This window comes from Carcharodon carcharias, chromosome 2 (genome assembly GCF_017639515.1).
Source record: "Carcharodon carcharias isolate sCarCar2 chromosome 2, sCarCar2.pri, whole genome shotgun sequence".
Classification (NCBI taxonomy): Eukaryota; Metazoa; Chordata; class Chondrichthyes; order Lamniformes; family Lamnidae; genus Carcharodon; species Carcharodon carcharias.
Window position 1 is genome coordinate 205,314,472 of NC_054468.1, and position 19,949 is coordinate 205,334,420.

At 41.4% G+C, this 19,949-nt stretch overlaps 1 protein-coding gene across 1 annotated transcript in view; it reads left to right on the top strand.

Moving 5' to 3' along the window:
* Positions 1-19,949, top strand: part of lrpprc (leucine-rich pentatricopeptide repeat containing) — a 151,636-nt gene that overhangs the window by 64,624 nt on the left and 67,063 nt on the right. Inside the window, exons 15-20 of the mRNA XM_041181742.1 lie at positions 3,709-3,736; positions 4,386-4,443; positions 4,986-5,092; positions 5,300-5,377; positions 8,133-8,189; positions 10,412-10,525. Of these exons, the coding sequence (XP_041037676.1) occupies positions 3,709-3,736; positions 4,386-4,443; positions 4,986-5,092; positions 5,300-5,377; positions 8,133-8,189; positions 10,412-10,525 (442 nt within the window). The remainder of the gene's footprint in view (positions 1-3,708; positions 3,737-4,385; positions 4,444-4,985; positions 5,093-5,299; positions 5,378-8,132; positions 8,190-10,411; positions 10,526-19,949) is intronic.

A 19,949-nucleotide genomic window follows, 5' to 3' on the forward strand; every position in this document is an offset into this window, starting at 1 on the left:
CAATTACGATATCATGCTCCAGTGAAGCACAAATATCTTTATATTTTAATTTTCTTTATGTTGTTTGGTCAATCATTCGGATATTCTAAATGATTATAAAAATGATGCAACCTCTGACATGACTGCATTGTGTATTTGCTGTTTTCATATGATAACATGCTGCTGACAACTCCGATTCATTTAGCCTGAATTTCTTTATTCACTAATATATAACTCTGCTACCAACCTAATGAGTTATGGATCAAAAAATTTTGTGCTTGATGATGTTCTTGCCATGTCAACTAAGTCTTCTATAAAACAGGCTCTGAATAACATATGTCAGGTGTATGTAGCAATGAAGTTGAATGTCTGTTCTGGTTAACTGAATTAAAAATTGGACTGTTGGTAATCTAGTATTGAAATATCTCTGCTTTAAATGCAAGGAAGATTTAGAGTGCTGCAGAATTGAGCTGTGTATCAGGTTACACTTTGAATGATATCATCAAGAAATGAAGGAAGGACCAAGAGTAGATCATTTGGGATGACTCTAGATGATAGTATAGGGTAATAAGAGAACCATTGTTTGAGATGTCCTGGCTACATTGAGGTAAGCAGTTGTGCGTGGCCCCATTGAGCTGGATGACAGATGAGAGGTGTTGGAGGTGGATTGGTGTGATTGACTATATCAAAGACTGGAGAGAGGTCAAGAAGTGTTAATATATCATAGTCACAATCACAGAGAAAGTAATTTGCAACCACCAGAACTATTCTGTTGCGTGTAAGTGACAAAAATCAGATTGGAAGGATTCAAGCAAAGAGCTATGACAGAGATAGGAATGGATTTAAGATTTGGAGAGGGAAAGTGAGGTTGGAGAAGGAGTTGATAATTTCCAAGAGCAGAGGGATGGAGGGTAGAGACTTTTGAAAAGTGAGAGGACTTAAATGATTGATTCCAGCTATGTAACTTTATGGAATCTTGAATGCCAAACACTTATTTAAAAAAAATTCTGATAGGGGTATAGTTACATGCCAGATCTGCTGGAGAGTGATCAGGAATGAAAATTCTGGGTGATTTTTCTTTCTCCTCCATAGCCCTGAAACATTCAAGTCAACTGTACATATTGCAGTTGACAAACGTTTGCTCAATGTATATTTGAGTCTTTATGGTGTCACAAGGCTATGCCCCTTTATTATTGAAAATATGAATTGTCAACTTTCAACTGACTGGAAATTTTGCAATTTGAACTGAGAGCAAACTGTGTATAAAAAAAAAAATGCAAGGGCCACATTCCAAGGTGAAGGTGAGAAACCAACAAATCATCCTCCAGGGGATTGTGAAGAGAGACATTTCCTATATTCCAGATAACTATCAAAACTCGTAACTGCCTAAGGAAGAGACAAGAAAAATGCAAATGGATATTGAAAGAATGGCTGCAACAGACAGATACAACCAAAACCCCTTTGAAATATAAGATGGGTGAAGTATTTCAAGGCAAGGCTGCCCAACCACAAGAGAGCGATCGCAAGTGATATAGGTGCTGTCAAGAAAGTCTTCAGTGGAGGAAACAGCTGAAGGCTGCTCTTTCTACCTCTTTCTTTTGGAATAAGCATGTTTCCCAGTTCAAGAAGCCAACCGTACCAGAGACCTGCCAGTGAACTGAGACCTCTTAATAATTGGAACATCTGCATCGGACTACATCCAAGAAACTGGCTAACCCAAATTGGCCGCAGCATTTAAAATTTATATCTCAAGGACACTCAAAAGGCACTTAACCATATATTCTTTTACCATTTTTTATTGGACTCTAACTTCCTTTATTTCTGATACTTGTGTGTGTTTGTGTGTGTGTGTGTGTGTGAATCCAAATTAGGACCAAATGCTTGACATTGCGTTTTTTATTATCTTTCTTGGGTTTAGTGGTAAATCTGTTCCTCCTTTGACTTGAGAAAACCTTGTTTGATTGGTTCCTTATTGCTCACAGATTAAATAGTTAAATACATTCTGAATTGGAAAAGGACATATCCTCGTGAAAAAGAAATTTAAAAACCTTTGTTGTGACTAACCAAGGAGGTTGAATAGAGTGGAGCCAGTTCACCCCTTCTCACCTGGTCATAACAATGGCAAATTTTATAGGCCAGGAAAAGTACAAAATGGTAGCAGTTATGGTTTTCCCACTGTCATTTCCTTTAAAGTGAAAACATACTATCTTTGTTGTATTGGGTTATGTCCATGATCTATCTGAGATTGTAGGAAATACTTACTGGTAAGGCTGCTTGCCTTTTTAAAGTTATTACGTATAAATGGCTGCACAGCCTTATATGCAGTCATCAACATAACGTACCCTTTAATTTACCATCAAAACTTTGCATTTGCAAATATGTTTTTAATGATTTTGTTGTGCTCTAGTGCAGTATCTGCATTAAAGTAGTACACCTTTCTAACACTGAATGCTAAGTAATTCCATTTGTTTTTAGAACTGAGGCCCAAAATGTGTGACTTATAACCCTCTGTGATGCAAATGAGAATGAAAGAAAATTTAACCCTAATAAAGAATGCATACACTTTGCAATTATTAAGTGTTCTGTAAAACGTTAATTGTTGTTGTTGGCTGTCCCTCAGTTCAAGGATGGCATCTAATCCGGGTTGAGAGTTTCTGCCATGGGTCTTCATGTGACTGAGCAGGCTGATTCTCGACCGCAGAATTTTGGGCACATGAGGCAGGATGTCCCCCAAGATTGTGGGACCTGGAGTGCAGGATTTGCTTCCTTTTTTTACCCTTCTCTGCTACTGCTTTGCTGTTAATATTAAACGTTAATACCGATCATTTATCAGTACAGGGGCACTTAATTCTCGTTCCTGGAAATCTCTTGGGAATGAAAGGTTTTTTTCATGTGCATATTTACGAAGAACATTTCAAGGATATGAATTTGCAATCTCCTTGGTTTTGCTGGGACTCAGCATTGTGATCAAAAATTGCATTTGGGTTTTAACAATGGTTTAATTAAAATGGAAAGGAAGAACTATAGTATCTGCAAATGTGCTAACTGAAACGAATTGAGCAGTTTGAACACAACTGGTTGGCAAAAGTCCACAACATAAAACTGCACTCCACTATTTATCAGTAGAATGATAAATAGTTCATATAAAGCTGCTGGTGAGGGAAATGGAAATAATAAGGAAAACCATTTGAAATAAAAAAACGATTACAGGAATACTGCAGAAGGCAGTCCACCCTGTACAGCCCTTGTGCACACTGCCTTTCATCACCTTATCCCTTGTTCATTGAGTACAGACCTAATCAGTGCTGTGTAGTATTTGCTCACTCTGCCCATCATCCAATTGATGCTGTCCTTGTCCACCCTGTTCCTAGCCTGTACCATATAGCTCTCCTTCCCTTGCCCCAGTTCTGATAGTGTCTATCATCAGTTAGCTACAGTCTGCTTCCATGAGCACAAAATTAACCAAACAGTTTAGAAAGGAAGACAGTTTTGATCAGTTTGGTGATAGGACCCAACTTTGATCCAGTAATTTGGTAAAAATTGGGTTGGACAGCCTGCTAAAATGTAGTAGAAGGTATAATTGGGTATTCTGTTTCAGAGAACTTGTCTTATTTATGTTATTTTTTAAAAGCTTTTAGATAGTTCTGCATTTCATGTAAAGCTCTATGGTTGTTTATCAAGATCAATTTAATTGAAATATGATTCTTTATGCTCTGCTGCCCCCTGCAGGTCTAAAGATATTGATTTACTCGCCAAGGTAAGTGCCAGCAAGTAAGCAAATGAACTTAGCTGCACTGGAACGATGTAAACTATAAGCAAATTTCTTATTTTAATCTTTCGAATATGGTAGAATTTTGAGAGACATCAAAAACTCTTGATTTTCTGCATGTAAATTTTCTTCCACCTTTTAATAAAGCTTTGATTTATTGCTATGAAGAGATGTAGTATTATATGGATTGCTTTAACCCTTTGGCAAATTCTTCAGTAATTAATTATTGCTATGAAGAGATGTAGTATTTATATAGATTGCTTTAACCCTTTGGCAAATTCTTCAGTAATTAATTTAAAACTGACATGCGCTAAAAGGTTGCTTGTAAGCATTAATATTTTTTTTAAAAATATAGTCACTAGCTCAGTATTAGAATAGCCCAATAGCTTTCATTTTTAGTGGGAAAGTGCCTGTCCTTGGAAGATGTTCAAATTTTGTTCGGTTTTATTTCCTAAAGCAGATTAGCTATTGAGCAGACCATGTTCTGTGCAGCATTTTATAGATGAAATGCCACAATATACTGTTGATTAATACCTTTATAGAAAAGTGCTTTGTTATTTAGAGAATGCAATTTCAAACACTGCTTGTTCTTGCGTTCCTCTATCACCTACAATATATTATTATTTTGTCTTCCCAGATAACAGAATTGTTGTACAAAGATGAGCGTTATTGCCAGAATTCTCCAGGACCGACTGGTAGTGTTTCAATTTCCTTGATTGTAACTTGCCCACAAATCCGTTCTCTCTAATGATGGGGCTCGAAGGATTACAGGAGTAACACTGATTGCTTTTTTTTAGAGTGAAATTTTTTAAGTGTGTGGTCAGAAAACCTTTAAGTATCTTTCTGCTCCATTGAGTTTTCTTATCAATCAAAAAACTTTAGCTGCTTTGTATTTGTAGCTTTTTGATAATCTTAATTTTAAATAAGATATTGATCGGTTTACTGAGAAGCAATAAGTGTTTGTGCCAAATGTTGATGTTGCAGTTATGATATTGAAAGTACATTTATGTGCATCGTGAGTTTTTTTGTTTGCCTTCTATTTAGCATTCTTTGCACTGAGGTGTTTGCCATATATGCTGCTAAAGCAGCACGATCCACATGCCTCATTGATGATTGTTGCCATTTCAGACACACAAACCTGAGCTCTTACAAATGATTTGTGATAGATTAATCTTGATAATGCAACAATCTCAATAATTTGTGGCATGATTATCTTGTTTTTTTTCCTTTCTTACAGAAGCTGTTGGCTATTTTCTTTATAACTTGATTGACAGCATGGGTGACTCTGAGGTGCAGGCCAAGGAGGAGCATTTGAGACAATACTTCCATCAGCTGAACAAGATGGTATTATTTCATTCTAGCTACATAATGCATGTCATGTATGACATGTATCTATTATTCTTAAAAATGCTGCTTTTAAGTACACTAGATCTCATTTAATGACATGGCTGGAATTGGGGAAGCAAATTACATTTCAAGTTATCCCAGTTACAGAATTTCCAGACGTTTCTTTCAGTAGCATTTAATTTAAACTTGTCTTGTTTCTTCCAGGATATAGTAATCCCAGCAAATATCTACAGAGGAATTCGCAATTTGTTGGATGCTTACCATGTTCCTGAGTTAATTAAGGTGGTTTACAATGCATTTGTCTTTTTCCTCATGTATACAGATTTTTTTCTACAAGATAAGTTATGCACTGTTATGTACCAACGTTGTAAGGTTTTGAATATCTTTCCAAACTTACATTACATATGAGGAAATGATGGCTTAATGGGACAGTGCATCACAGGATTAATACTGAACCATATGAGTTAGGAAGGCCCAATGTTGCATCTGTATCTATCATCAGTTAGCTATGGGGTGGAACAATTTGCCTTAGTATCTTTGAGCTTAAGGTTCCTGGCTCCCAGTTCTTCTACAATGAATGCAGATGAGTTGGTGATTTAAAGAAAAAAATGAGGTTTACTGTGATGCTCCTGTAGCTGAATAGCTTGTGACCAATCCCTATCTAAGTTTCCCTTTGAGGAGCAGACCTTTGAAATGGGTAACCTAGGTCTTCTGACACCTGTGAAACTACAGAAGAGACAGTGGCCAGAATTTTCTGCCCCCGTTAGCTTCAGACGTCACGGCGGGCGTGAACGGACAATATGGCAGAAAGGCCAAAAATTGGTTTAATGACATCGTGAAACCAGTTTGTGATTGTCCGTTCCGCTCGTCAATGGCGGGCCGCGTTTCCGGCCACTGGGCGTCAGGAATGTCATTTTAATACATCTACATATAATCCCGCCCACCAGAATCATCCCCCCACGCCGGATCATCTGGGCACAATCACACCAACGTGTTTCACAACTGTACATAAACGACATTCACTTCACTTGAGACTTTGAGGATTGTTTGCCTACCTTACTTCGGGCAGCACTCTCTGTCATCAGTACCTGGCTTAACTGGCAGCATTTCACCACTTTTTGGGGGGCTCACGGGCAGGTGGCTTTTCAACGGCTGCAGGGCTAGGGCTTGTTTGGGGAAGAGGGAGAAGAAGGCTCGAGCAAGGGAAGAAGCTGCAGGGTGAGGGCTATGTTGGGAAAGGGGGTGGTATCCCAGGGTGTGAGTGGGGGTGCATGTTGATCTGTGTAAGTGGCCTCAAGATGGTGTAGGCTGAGGAGGCAGTCTCCAGAAAAGATGAGGCCAGATGCACATGTGAGTGTGTGTGTGTGTGTGAGAGAGAGAGAGAGAGAGTGAGTGGTGATGCCCCTTGAGCTGGCGGTGAGTAAGATGCCAGTGAATGTGTGATGGCCCTGTGAGTGTGAGAGTTTAGAGTGATGATATGGTTGCCTTACCTTGGCAGCACGGGTGAGATCATTCATCCTTTCCCTGTATTGGATAGCCAACCTCTTCTGTGCAGTATTGGCATTTACCACCACTGTCACCGCCTCCCAAGTTGGAGTGGTGATATTACTGGATCTGCTGTGGCCAGAGCAGGGGTGGGCCTCCAAAAGGTATTCCTGTGACAGGTCACTGATTGGCTTTCAGTCACTGGAGCAGTCCTGGGCTGCAAACATTGAGAACTGTGTGCATGTCTGCAGTTTAGATATAGCACCTGGAGTGAGGAAACAGTGTGGTAACAGCATGGTGGGTGATTCAGAGGCCGCCGCCAGCGAGATGGCATGTTTCCAGTGGCTGCATAATTAATGAGGCGGGATTGGGACGATACAGTGTGAAAAGCCACCATTGCAGTTAGCGGGCATAATGTCCTTTTTCCCACCCGCTACCGCACTTAGTGCAAATCTGCAACAACTCCGCCCACTGTCTTTGAGAAGAAGCCAGAAATTGGGAATAGAAGAGAGACAGAATAGCCCAGTTCCTGCATTTTTATCACCTTAGAGCCCACTTTGTCCTTGCCTATGCTATCGTGCAAAATAGATTTCTGCATTACTTCTGATACTTCTATTGTGAAGAATGAGGTTCATACACTTGACATGGGTCCATTCTGAAAGGCACTCAGCTGGTATTAATAATGTAAAAATGTCCTTCTGTGTACAGAACAAATCTGGCCTAGCACAGTGGCTCTTAAATTCCAAATCAACCCAACCTGACAGCCGAAAGTTATTAACTCACCTGAACTAATGCCTATGTCTCTACGCATTTATAAAATGTTAGATATCTCAGAGTAGCTTGGTAATTAGGACTGACATAGCAACATTTGTTTCAGCAATGAACAGTATTATAATCTTTGAAAACAGTTTTCCCCCTCATGATAATGTGCTTACTTTAGGTGCACTGTCTTGATGAGGTAGAGTGTAGATCACAACAATACATTGCTCTCCTATGTCACCCTAGTATTGTACTTCATTTAAAACCTAATGTAACATTTTGAATAAAGTTGCTGATTTCGAAGGTTTTTGAGGTGGCATTGCTTGCATCCCATGTACCATTATCCAGTCAGTATTGACACAGTTATCTCTGGATCAATAACGAGGCTGCTCCCAGGAGCTGCTTTCTGTGTTTCCTCTTGGAAGGGGCAGACTGAGACAATGAAATTAACACCTGAAACAATAGACATCACTCACATCAACTTTGATTTGTGTTTGTTTTTTGCCAGGAGGGGCAGCTGAGGTGGGATTAACTGAAGTGAAATTACCTTAAGGCTCCTTGAGTGATTCCATCCTTTGTCCTTCTGTTACAGGAGATGTAACTGAAAGTTTCACAAATAAGGATGCCTGAACTTCTAAGAAATTTGAAGCCAAATTTTGAAATGTGTTACTTTTTGTTACTGGATATTCAAATCCCTTCTCTATGCCCCCCTCTTCTCCTCACCCCAACACAGAAAAGTGAATGAAAAGTATCAAATTCTTAAATTCTAAATCCAAGAATTGCTTTTTTTCAGGATGTCATTGTTTTGGTGAATGAACAGGATAAACTGACTGCTGCTGACCTCCCAAAAGTGAGTAGGAAGTTCAGATTGGAAATGGAGCTTTTATACAATATGTTCAGTTGAAAATTGAAGTCTGGTCTAATTAGATTGTTAGCTCAGTATTGTAAAGAGGCCAATTTATTCATGCAGAGTGCAGTTTTACCTAAGTAGATTATTAACTAGTCTAAGAAGCCAGGTGTTATGTTACTTTTCATTTGTCTGGGTACATTTGGGTAAGTATTTGTCTCTGCATTTGAGTGTGTTTTCATTCTCCCCTTCCTTCAACTGCTGTGATGCATGACGCATCAGATTAATGCCAAAGGTGCTTATAGTCAGTTACCAAAAGCTACCAGAGATAGCCCAGGTGTTTTAGTGTCTCTGATTTAGGCTCAAATATGGGTGATGCCACAGGCATTGTTTAGGATACAAATTGGGAACTGAACAAACTGGAACTTAAACATACAATATTGGGTATCTTGATATTTTCCAGAGAAAATGCCTCATCACTTTGTGGCTTGAGTTTGATGCCTTCTGTGTATCGTTCCAAAGAAAATGTTTCTCTTTATTAGCTAGACAGTGAGTACTGTTGCCTCAAGAAGATGTGAATAAATAAGTATTTTTATATTTGATTATTGCTGAAAAAAAGGCATTTTGTCGAAGCTTTTCATCTTGCACTGATCAGGACAATCGCAAGAATACCAATATCAGGGGAAGCAACAGCTTTATACAATATGAGAAGAGAGTGCTGATTGGTTGGCAAGTGAACTCTCATTGGTAGAGGCATTGCCCTGAGGAATGAACCAATGCATGACACTCACTTATTTTGTTTAGGCCTAGTTTAAAATTTCAAGCAATGTTTGGCGGTTAACTGTCAGTCACCATTAACTGGTGCATTCTCCATGGCAATGCCTCTACCAATCGAAGTTCACTTGCCAACCAGTCAGCACTCTCTTCTCATACTGTATAAAGTTGTTGCTTCTCCTGACATGGGTTTCTTTGCGATTGTCCTGATGAGTGCAAGATGAAAAGCTTCGACAAAATGCCATTTTTTCAGCAATACTCAAGTACAACCAAACCACTATTTTTATATTTCTTCCACATTGAGTTCATATACAAATGTTAGGGGATAAGAGAATGTGTTTGTATTACAAAAACAACTTATAGCACCTTTGTTGTAATAAAACACCTCAAGGCACTTTGCAAGAGCATTATAAAACAAAATACTGCATGACAATGAGCCACATAAGGAGATGTTAGGTCAGATGACTAGTTTAGAGAGGTAAAAGGAGGAAAGTGAGGTAGAGGTAGTGAGGCATAGTGAGAGAATTCCAGAGCTTAGGACCTAGGCAGCTGAATGCACAATGCAATTAAAAACAGGGACCTCAAGGAGCCAGAATAAGAGGAGCACATATATCGCGAAGGGTTGTGGGGTTGGAGGAGGTTACAGAGCTGGGAGGGGCAAGGGTATGGAGGGATTTTGAAACAAAGATGAGAACTTTAAAATCGAGACGCGTGACCAGCAGCCAACGCAGGTCAATGAGCATAGGGGTGATAGGTGGACTGGACCTGGTGCAATTTAAAACATGGGCAGCAGAGTTTTGAATTACCACAATTTTCAGGAGGGTGGAATATGGGAGGCCAGCCAGGAGTGCTGGAATCCAGTTTTGAGGTGATGAAGACATGAAAGAGCGTTTCTGCAACAGAAGAGCTGAGCCGGGCAAAGTTTGATGATGTCACAGGAAATAGGTCATCTTAGTGATGGCGTGAATCTAAGATCAGAAGCTCATCTCAGGGTTAAATGTGACACACAGGTTGTGAACAGGCCTTTTAAATCTCTGTCGCCAGAGAGAGATATAGGGTCAAAAACAGAATTACCTGGAGAAACTCAGCAGGTCTGGCAGCATCGGCGGAGAAGAAAAGAGTTGACGTTTCGAGTCCTCATGACCCTTCGACAGAACTACTCTTTTCTTCTCCGCCGATGCTGCCAGACCTGCTGAGTTTTTCCAGGTAATTCTGTTTTTGTTTTGGATTTCCAGCATCCGCAGTTTTTTTGTTTTTATCTATAGAGATATAGGGTCGGTAGTTAGGGAATGGAGTTTGGAGTGGGGATTAAAAACGATGGTTTCAGTCTTCCAATGTTTAATTTAAAAAAACATTGAGGTTTGTTAATAGTTCAAATAATTTATCATTATCAAAATGGCTATTTTTTTCTGTTGTAATAGCCTCTAATCTGCCTGATTTTGATTTATCAGGGGTCCGAGGCTAAAATTGTTGCCATAGAAACAAGATTGGCAGAGCTAAAAATGGAGAAAAAACCTATTGGAGAAACATTGAAGCAACTGATCCTATTGCTTTGTGGGGCTGAGGTAATGTCGGCAATTTCTTAGCTAAAATATATTGTTATGACCAGGTGAGGAGGGGCTGAATGGCTCCCCTCTTTGTCCTCTTCTTGTTTGACTGCAACAGGTTTTTTTTGTTTGGAAAGGAGGTACTTGCCAATTCAATGACTACTTAACTATTTATTCACTATGATCGTAAAATCAATGGAACAGGTTTTCTTGAGTGTAATAAAGAAAAGAGGTTTTATTATACTTAAATCGATATAAGTAAAATAATAAAACATGCACTGACTTTCTCTCTCTCACACACACAAACACACACACACACACTCTCTCAGAATTCTCAGACATACAAATGTAGATTACAGAGTGGGGTAGGATAGTTTGGCCAAATTAGAGTCCATTAAAAAGTAAACAAGTAAAACTAGTTTGGGATTCAGGTGGCATCAGACTGAATTTGATGGTATTGATGCTTCTGATTTAAAGATGTAGGCAACTAAGTTGATTGTTCTTCAGGAGATCAGAATGCTGGTTTGGATTCTTTTAAGAAGTCACTGTCTGCAGCAAGGCGTCCCTGGATGATTGTAGTCAGCAAACAGGGCTTAAAGCTTACCAGGTGGGTTGGAGAAAAAAGGAGGTAAGAGGGACCCCATTTAAATTAGTTCTGCTGGGAAAGCATTAAAGCATACAAAGGCTTGGCTTGTCATGTGGCTGCCCTCTCCAACTGACCAGTAAGTTAAGTATGATTGTGTATTCCCAAGTTAGGCCTGCCTTTCCCCTTCCTAGACAGGTTCCTATTATTCATGTGATTAGATTTGATGATTTGTCTCCACCCAGTGGAGTATTTGGATGTTGTGCTAATGGAATAGAAAATATAGTTCATTCATATTCCTCTGAGGTCATTGTCTTTGGTGGGTTTTTGCAGACATGCCAATTCCATCTCAGTGGGGTTGGAATGTGGAATGCACAGTCATGTAAATTAGGTAGCCATCTTGGCTGTGAGTTTAAGTCACTTTAAAAAAGTTAAAAAAGTGTTTTAAAAAAGTCTGCTTTTTAAAATTTCAAGTTTCCAGCTGCTGGATTAAAAATCATTACTTGGCATGAAGCACACCTTCTTCATGACAATATGGCCCAATGAGAAATGGAGGTAATGTATATGGAATGAAGTCATGTGTGCTCTTCCCGAAGGCAGGTCCTTGGCTCATTGTCTGTTGATGCTTCATCCTGAGCCGTTTTCTTAAGAATTTTTGTCAGTGGTGTTTTGTCAAGGACAGAGCAAGAAGGCAGGTCCAAAATCGATCTCAGCTGAAATGGGAATCAAATCCCTGCTCATGGTGTTATTCTGAACCACATGCTAGCCATCTAACCAACTGAGCTAAACACTCCCATGCATTTATGGATTGTTTTACTTATACAGTGGCTCACTGTAGATAGCACACTTTTGGCAGCATGTGAGCCATTGGTTTATATACTCAGAGTTTAGTTGTTGTGCCATTTTGATGATTTTTGTATCCATTTTATGCTCCCAATTCCACCTCGATTCTTCAACAAACATAATAGACAATACAACATACAGACATGCACAAGAAAGTAAATAGGTTAGGGTTTTTCAAAAACTGGTGGCATTTGAGGTTGCTGCAGTGAGGTCAGAACAACAGAACGGGTCCGAGACGTGATATTTCCAACACAGGTATGATCAACTGAATGGCTTCCTTCATTAATTTCTATTATGGTATAAATTGGCTAGTTAGCTTTTGAATAGGTACAGATCCGCCATCCTCATCTGTTATGTTTTTTTCTTGAAATATTACTATCATGAAAAAAAGAGACATGCTATTAAAGCTTTTCATCTTGCATTCATCAGGACAGATTCGCAAGAATACCAATTGTAAAGGGCACAACAATTTATACTGCATGAGGGACAGCCATTGCCTGGTTTATTCCCCATGGCAATGCCTTGACCAATCAGTGTCAACCAGCCTGGTTTGTATTTAAATGAAAGCTTGGCAGTTAACTGTTCCCTGGTGTCTCTACCAATCAGGGTTCACTTGCCAACCGATGAGCGCTCTCTTCTTATGCAGTATAAATTGTTGTTCCCGTTGGCAATTGGTATTCATGCAAATCTGTCCTGATGAGCTCAAGACAAAAAGCTTTGACAGCATGTCTCCTTTTTCAGCAATATTCGAGTTCTGTACGACCAAATGACTATTTCTGTATCATTCGGTTTAAATTCATTTCTTAGGATAATAGGGCGGTTAGTGAAGGCAGTAGCATGATAATGTCAAAGACCACGTTGGCCATCAAGGGGTTGGTTGAGGCAAGGCATTTGGAAAAATTGGGTAAATATTTGAAGGAGAGGAAGATGGAGAGCTCTGAGGAGAAAGCAGGGACACACAATAGTGGAATTAGATTTGGATTGCATAAAGCTAGCAGAGACCTGATGGATCATCCTGTACCAAAAACCACTGCAGTACGTTTCACTAAATTCTTTCTTGGGGGCCATTCTTGGGAATGCATCAACATGCTGGACCATGGAGTTTTGAACTACACACTGAACTGCTAATTTAAAATGTGCAACTCTGAACGATTGCCAAGTGGAGCTCAGGTAATTTTTCATAGGGAGAAAAGATTTTGAGAAACTGCAGAGTTTGCAGTTGTGTTGAACTGTAATCTTCCATGCTCTGTGGGTGATGGTTCATAATCATCCTTCATTTCCTCTCACTGGGCAACAACAGGCAAAAGATTGAATGGGCAGCTTTGGGAATAGCCTGTAGCTGGAGGCAGAATGTTGAACGAAAGCCTGGAGACACGCGGAACAATAGCTCTGCTGAGGGCCACACATGAAGGCATGTCACAAGCAAGTCGGGCTATAATCATGAGTGTACTGATGAGGGAGCTAATGAAATGCGAGATCACAATTCTCCTCTTTGGAGCTCATCGAACGTTTTTTCAAAATCCTCATAAACCACATGGACTTCTCTATTCCCTCTTAATTTAGTTTGTAAGATGGGTCAAGTGGAACTTTGGAAATCCATGCTGACTTTATTTTTATTCATTCAAGGTACGTGGGCTTCGCTGTCTAGGATGGCATTTATTGCCCATCTCTAATTGCCTTTGAGAAGGTGGTGGTGAGCTGGTGAGCTGCCTTCTTGGACCTCTATAGTCCATGTGGTGTAGGTGCAACCACAGTGTTGTCAGGCAGGGAGATCCAGGATTTTGACCCAGCAACAATGAAGGAAAGGCGATACATTTCCAAGTCAGGATGGTGAGTGGCTTGGAGAGGAACTTCCAGGTGGTGGTGTTCCCATGTATCTGCTACCCTTGTCCTTCTAGTGGCTGTGGGTTTGGAAGGTGCTGTCTGAGGAACCCTGGCGTGATTCTGCAGTGTATCTTGTAGATGGTACACACTGCTGCTACTATGCGTTGGTGTTGGAGGGAGTGAACGTTTGTGTATAGGGTGCCAGTCGAGCGGGCTGCTTTGACCTGGATTGGGTCATGGTTCTTGAATGTTGTTGGAGTTGCATTCATCCAGGCAAGGGAGGAGTATTCCATCACACTCCTGTCTTGTGCCTTGTCCCACCCAGGATTACAGGTATCTCCGGGACATAAAACATTTCTCGGACTGCTGTTCCCGTCACATTCTGAGATCCACATTCAGTGCCATGCGCCGCCATATGAACGCACTCAACCTCTCCCTCCAGCAGCACCGCCGTACCCTTTTTCAAAGCTGCGCGTGCCCCCAGTTTCATTTTATTCTTCGTCTCATCCGACGCCTCAACAAGAAACTTTTTCTCTTTCAAGTGCTAAGGAACGCAAGCTCCAACAATTCATTGACACCAACACCCATCTAGGACCCTCCACCCCTGCCTGTCCCTCCGTCCCCACCCCATCTTCCAATCCCAGCCCCAGCCGTTTATTCACTATACCCCCTGACCTTCCCCTCTCCGACGCTGAACGTTCTGTGCTTAGCAAAGGACTTAGTTTCATACCCTTACGCCCTCACCTCAGTGAATTTCGGGCTCGGCATGATGCTGAACTCTTCTTCCGCCGTCTTCGTCTCCGGGCTCACTTCTTTGGGTAGGAGTCCTCTCCCCGTTCAACGGATCCTTTTACCCACCTCCAATATTCTCCCTCCACCTGGACCCCTCCCTCTGGATTCTTACCTTCTCTTGATCTTTTCATTGAGAACTGTCGGCGCGACATTAGTCGTCTCAATTTCTCTGCTCCTCTCATCCATTCTAATCTCTCTCTCTGAACTTACTGCACTCCGTTCTCTCAGGTCCAATCCTGACATTGTCATCAAACCCGCTGACAAGGGTGGTGCTGTTGTTGTCGGGCGCACTGACCTCTATCTCGCGGAGGCTGAGCGTCAACTCGCAGACACTTCCTCCTACCTCTCCCTGGACCATGACCCCACCACTGAACATCAAGCCATTGTTTCCTGGACTGTCAATGACCTCATCTCCTCTGGTGATCTTCCTCCCACTGCTTCCAACCTGATAGTCGCCCAACCTCGGACGGCCCGCTTCTACCTCCTACCCAAAATCCACAAACAGAACTGTCCCGATAGACCGATCGTGTCAGCTTGCTCCTGCCCCACGGAACTCATTTCTCGTTATCTTGACTCCCTTCTCTCCCCTTGTCCAGTCCCTTCCCACCTACATCCGTGATTCCTTTGACACCTTCCGTCACATCAACAATTTCCAGTTCCCTTGCCCCAACCGCTTCCTCTTCACCATGGACGTCCAATCCCTCTACACCTCCATCCCCCACCAGGATAGAGTGAGGGCCCTTAGCTTCTTCCTTGAACAGAGGCCCGAACAATCTCCATCCACCACTACTCTCCTCTGTCTGGCTGAACTTGTTCTCATACTGAACAATTTCTCCTTCAACTCCTCTCACTTCCTCCAAATAAAAGGTGTGGCTATGGGTACCCGCATGGGCCCCAGCTATGCCTGTCTCTTTATGGGGTATGTGGAACATTCTTTGTTCCAGTCCTACTCCTGCCCCCTTCCACAACTCTTTCTCCGGTACATCGATGATTACTTTGGTGATGCTTCATGCTCTCGTCGGGACTTGGAAAAATTTATTAATTTTGCTTCCAATCTCCACCCCTCCATCATTTTCAAGTGGTCCATCTCTGACACTTCCCTTCCCTTCCTTGACCTCTCTGTCTCAATCTCTGGTGATAGACTGTCCACCAATATCCATTACAAGCCTACCGACTCCCACAGCTACCTCGACTACAGCTCCTCACACCCCGCTTCCTGTAAGGACTCCATCCCATTTTCTCAGTTCCTTCGCCTCCGTCGCATCTGTTCCGATGATGTTACCTTCAAAAACAGTTCCTCTGACATGTCCTCCTTCTTCCTTAACCGAGGTTTTCCACCCACGGTCGTTGACAGGGCCCTCAACCATGTCCGGTGCATCTCCCGCGCATCCGTCCTCACGCCTTCTCCTCCCTCCCAGAAACATGATAGGGTCCCCCTTGTCCTCACTTATCACCCAACCAGCCTCTGCATTCAAAGGATCATCCTCCGCCATTTTCGCAAACTCCAGCCTGATGCCACCACCAAACACATCTTCCCCTTACCTCCCCTGTCGGCATTCTGTAGGGATCGTTCCCTCCGGGACACCCTGGTCCACTCCTCCATCACCCCCTACTCCTCAACCCCCACCTATGGCACCTCCCCATGCCCACACAAAAGATGTAACACCTGCCCCTTCACTTCCTCTCTCCTCACCGTCCAAGGGCCTAAATACTCCTTTCAAGTGAAGCAGCATTTCACTTGCGTTTCCCCCAACTTAGTCTACTGCATTCGTTGCTCCCAATGCGGTTTCCTCTACATTAGAGAGACCAAATGTAAACTGGGCGACCGCTTTGCAGAACACCTGCGGTCTGTCCGCAAGAATGACCCAAACCTCCCTGTCGCTTGCCATTTTAACACTCCACACTGCTCTCTTGCCCACATGTCTGTCCTTGGCTTGCTGCATTGTTCCAGTGAAGCCCAACGCAAACTGGAGCAACAGCACCTCATCTTCCGACTAGGCACTTTACAGCCTTCCGGACTGAATATTGAATTCAACAACTTTAGGTCTTGAACTCCCTCCTCCATCCCCACCCCCTTTCTGTTTCTTCACCCTTCCTTTTGTTTTTTCAATAATTTATATAGATTTTTCTCTTCCCACCTATTTCCATTATTTTTAAATATTTTTAAATCTTTTATGCTCCCCTCACCCCCACTAGAGCTATACCTTGAGTGCCCTACCATCCATCCATTCTTAATTAGCACATTTGTTTAGATAATATCACCAACTTCAACACCTGTGTTCTTTTGTCTCTGACATCTTTTGATGATCTGCTCCTATCACTGCTTGCTTGTCCCTACAGCCACACCACCCCCCTTCACTTCTCCCCCCCCCCCCCCACCAACCAAACAACCTAAACCAGCTTATATTTCACCCCTCCCCTTGGATTCACCTAGTTCTGTTGAAGGGTCATGAGGACTCGAAACGTCAACTCTTTTCTTCTCTGCCGATGCTGCCAGACCTGCTGAGTTTTTCCAGGTAATTCTGTTACTGTAAAAATATTATTGATGAGCAGCAAACCCTTTCCATATCCTGGTCTCCTTTTAGTTCTTAGATCTACAGTTATAACTCTAATGTTAATATATCCCTCTTATCTATAAATTTTACCCCCTATAGGTTACCAATCCTTTGCTCTTCATCAACTCATAGGGGATTCTGTTTTAATTACTACTTTATTTCATTGCAATAGTGTTGTTATGATGTCTCTAATACCACTACCCACCTCTGGTCCCTTTCTGCCTTCCCTATCATATCACAAAAAAATCATTGTATATTTAATTGTCAGTCCAATTCATCTGCAACTGTGTTGCTGCTATTCTGTCATGATTTTCTATTTGAATCAATGATTCCAGTTTCCTAAATTTGCTTCTTGATATACTGCATTAATAAACAAATGTTTTCATTTAGATTCCTTGATTTTGCAATTTATCCTTGCTTTTCTGCACTCAGATTTTTTTGACAGCAGTGTTTGATCCTTATTTCATAGATTAGAAGCATTTATATACTGAGGGTATCGCACTTTTCCTCTGATGATACCATTGATGAGTTAATGGTTCTGACTGATTAACACCAAATTTAAGTAACTATTTAAAATCTGATCTGCACCTTGAAGTTCTGAAATGACCTTAAACTACTTTTGAAAATCTGGATGAGCAGAGATAACCCTTCAGTTGGCTTGGCGATGAGATAATTTTTGCTGAAGTTGTTTTCTGATCTATTAGTGGTTTTGTTCATTTTCCTCTTCCAGCTTAACAATGTCTTGGCATAAATGTCCACTATTGGTATTCATAGTATGTTCAGTTGTTTAGTGGGGTGAGCAGAAACTTCCTTTATCTCGAATAAAATATTTGACCCTTTTGCTGCGTTTGGATTGGTTTTAGAAATTCACTGCCTTCCTATTCAAAAAGATAAAACCCTCCCTTCTCAAGTCCCCCATTCATAGAGAAGCCCAATGAAGTTATAGCTCTGTTAACAAAATAAGAAATTATATGGCTAAAAATGCTATGGTTCCAGTGGAAACATGTTAATGATCCTTGTCTCAGCCCTCAGATGCAAGTGTTCAAGCCAGGGAGGGATGCAGATTTACACTAAACATTCACTCCCTCCACCACTGGGGCACAGAGGCAGCAGTGTGTATATACAAGATGTATTGCAACTCACTGAGCCTCCTGTGACAGCATCTTTACCAAGAAGGATGAGACATGGGAATACCACCACCTGCAAGTTTGGGAGCACCACCACCTGCAAGTTACCCTCCAACTCACACACCATCCTGACTTCAAACTGTATCGCTGTTCCTTCTCTATCACTGAGTCAAAAAACTGGAATTCCCTTCCAAACAACACTGTGGGTGTACCGCCACAAGATGAACTGCAATGGTTCAAGAAGGCAGCTCACCACCACCTTCTCAAGGGCAATTAAGGATTGGTAACAGTGCTGAGTTTGAATTAAAGAAAAAACGTGGTCACATTGCTGGAATAGAGCACTGACACATGTACAGAAGCTTGCACCAACTTACTGCTCACTAGGACTGTCTGGGGTTTTACCTTCCAGTTTAGATCGAGGAAAACGATACCTGACTCAGCTTTTGAATTGTCTTGCATTTAACCCAGATTGGAATAATTTTCCAGTCCTCATTTTGGTTGCTCTGGAACTGCTGAGTGAGTGGTTAACTTTTGGCCATATCATCAAGAAGTCAAGCATGAAACATTATTTATTGGTTACAAGCCACAAGTAAAGTTGGGTACACAGACACGCATAGACATGCATGAGAGTATTGGAGTTATCTGGATTCTTCTCTTTGGAGCAGGTAAGGATAAGAAGTGACCTTACAGAGGTTTCCAAGATGATAGGTTTTGATGGAGAAAAATTATTCCCTGTGGTGAGCGGATCAATAACTAAAGGTGATAGGTTCAAAATCATTGGGAAAAAGTATATAAGGATGGTGCAATTTTTTTTTCCACTGAAATGTCAGTAGCTGGAACACTACTGAAAAAGTGGCGGAAGCTGATTCCTTAGATAATTTTAAAAGGACTGGTGCATGAAGATGGGGGAGCTTAGAAGGTTACAGGTAAAAAGCAGGGAGGTATGACAAAGCCTGACTGCTCTTTCTGAGAGTCAACACAAGTGTTATGTGCCAAATGGTGGCCTCATGGGCTATAAAGTTTTTGTGATCTTGTAATTGAGTAGCAAATCATTACTAGATAGAGATACTTTAAAAAGCAGCAAAGGTTACACAGACAATTTAGCATATCTCTAAATTGACTCTTGGTGAGATTGCTTTGAATTATTATTTACACCGCTGAAAATTTAACTGCTTTGAATAGCTGGTTTATTAAATAAACCATGTCCACATGTATGTGATTAGCAACATTCAGAGCTTATATAGTCCCATCCTTACAAGTGTTTTGGTTAAGTCAGTCTCCTTCCATCCCTGGGACAGAGGCATAAGCTTCTGAAATCTTCAGTGAGCCCGCTTTAGGCAGTGAGACTTTGTTCCACTTAAATTTTAATTGAACTCATCTTATGTAGGACTGGTCATATTTGAGCCAGTTTTACTCCCCCTTTCTAATCTCGGTTACTTCTAAAGTAAACTGGCATTTTTCTTTGTCTGCAATCGGTTGGTACACCTCCACTAGCTAACTCACTTTTTTTTCTTTAACTCCTTGTCCTATACCTTTACAGGCTGTACCTGGTAATGGCACTTTTCTGCACCTCTAAGATAATTCTTGTCGAAGAAAGCAAGCCTGATTGAGCAAATAGAAAGACTGATAGTTACATAAAGCCAAAGAGAGACAGCTTGTTCCAAATAGACAAATATCTAATACTACTACTGCTGACTACCAATAGACTAACACTGAGG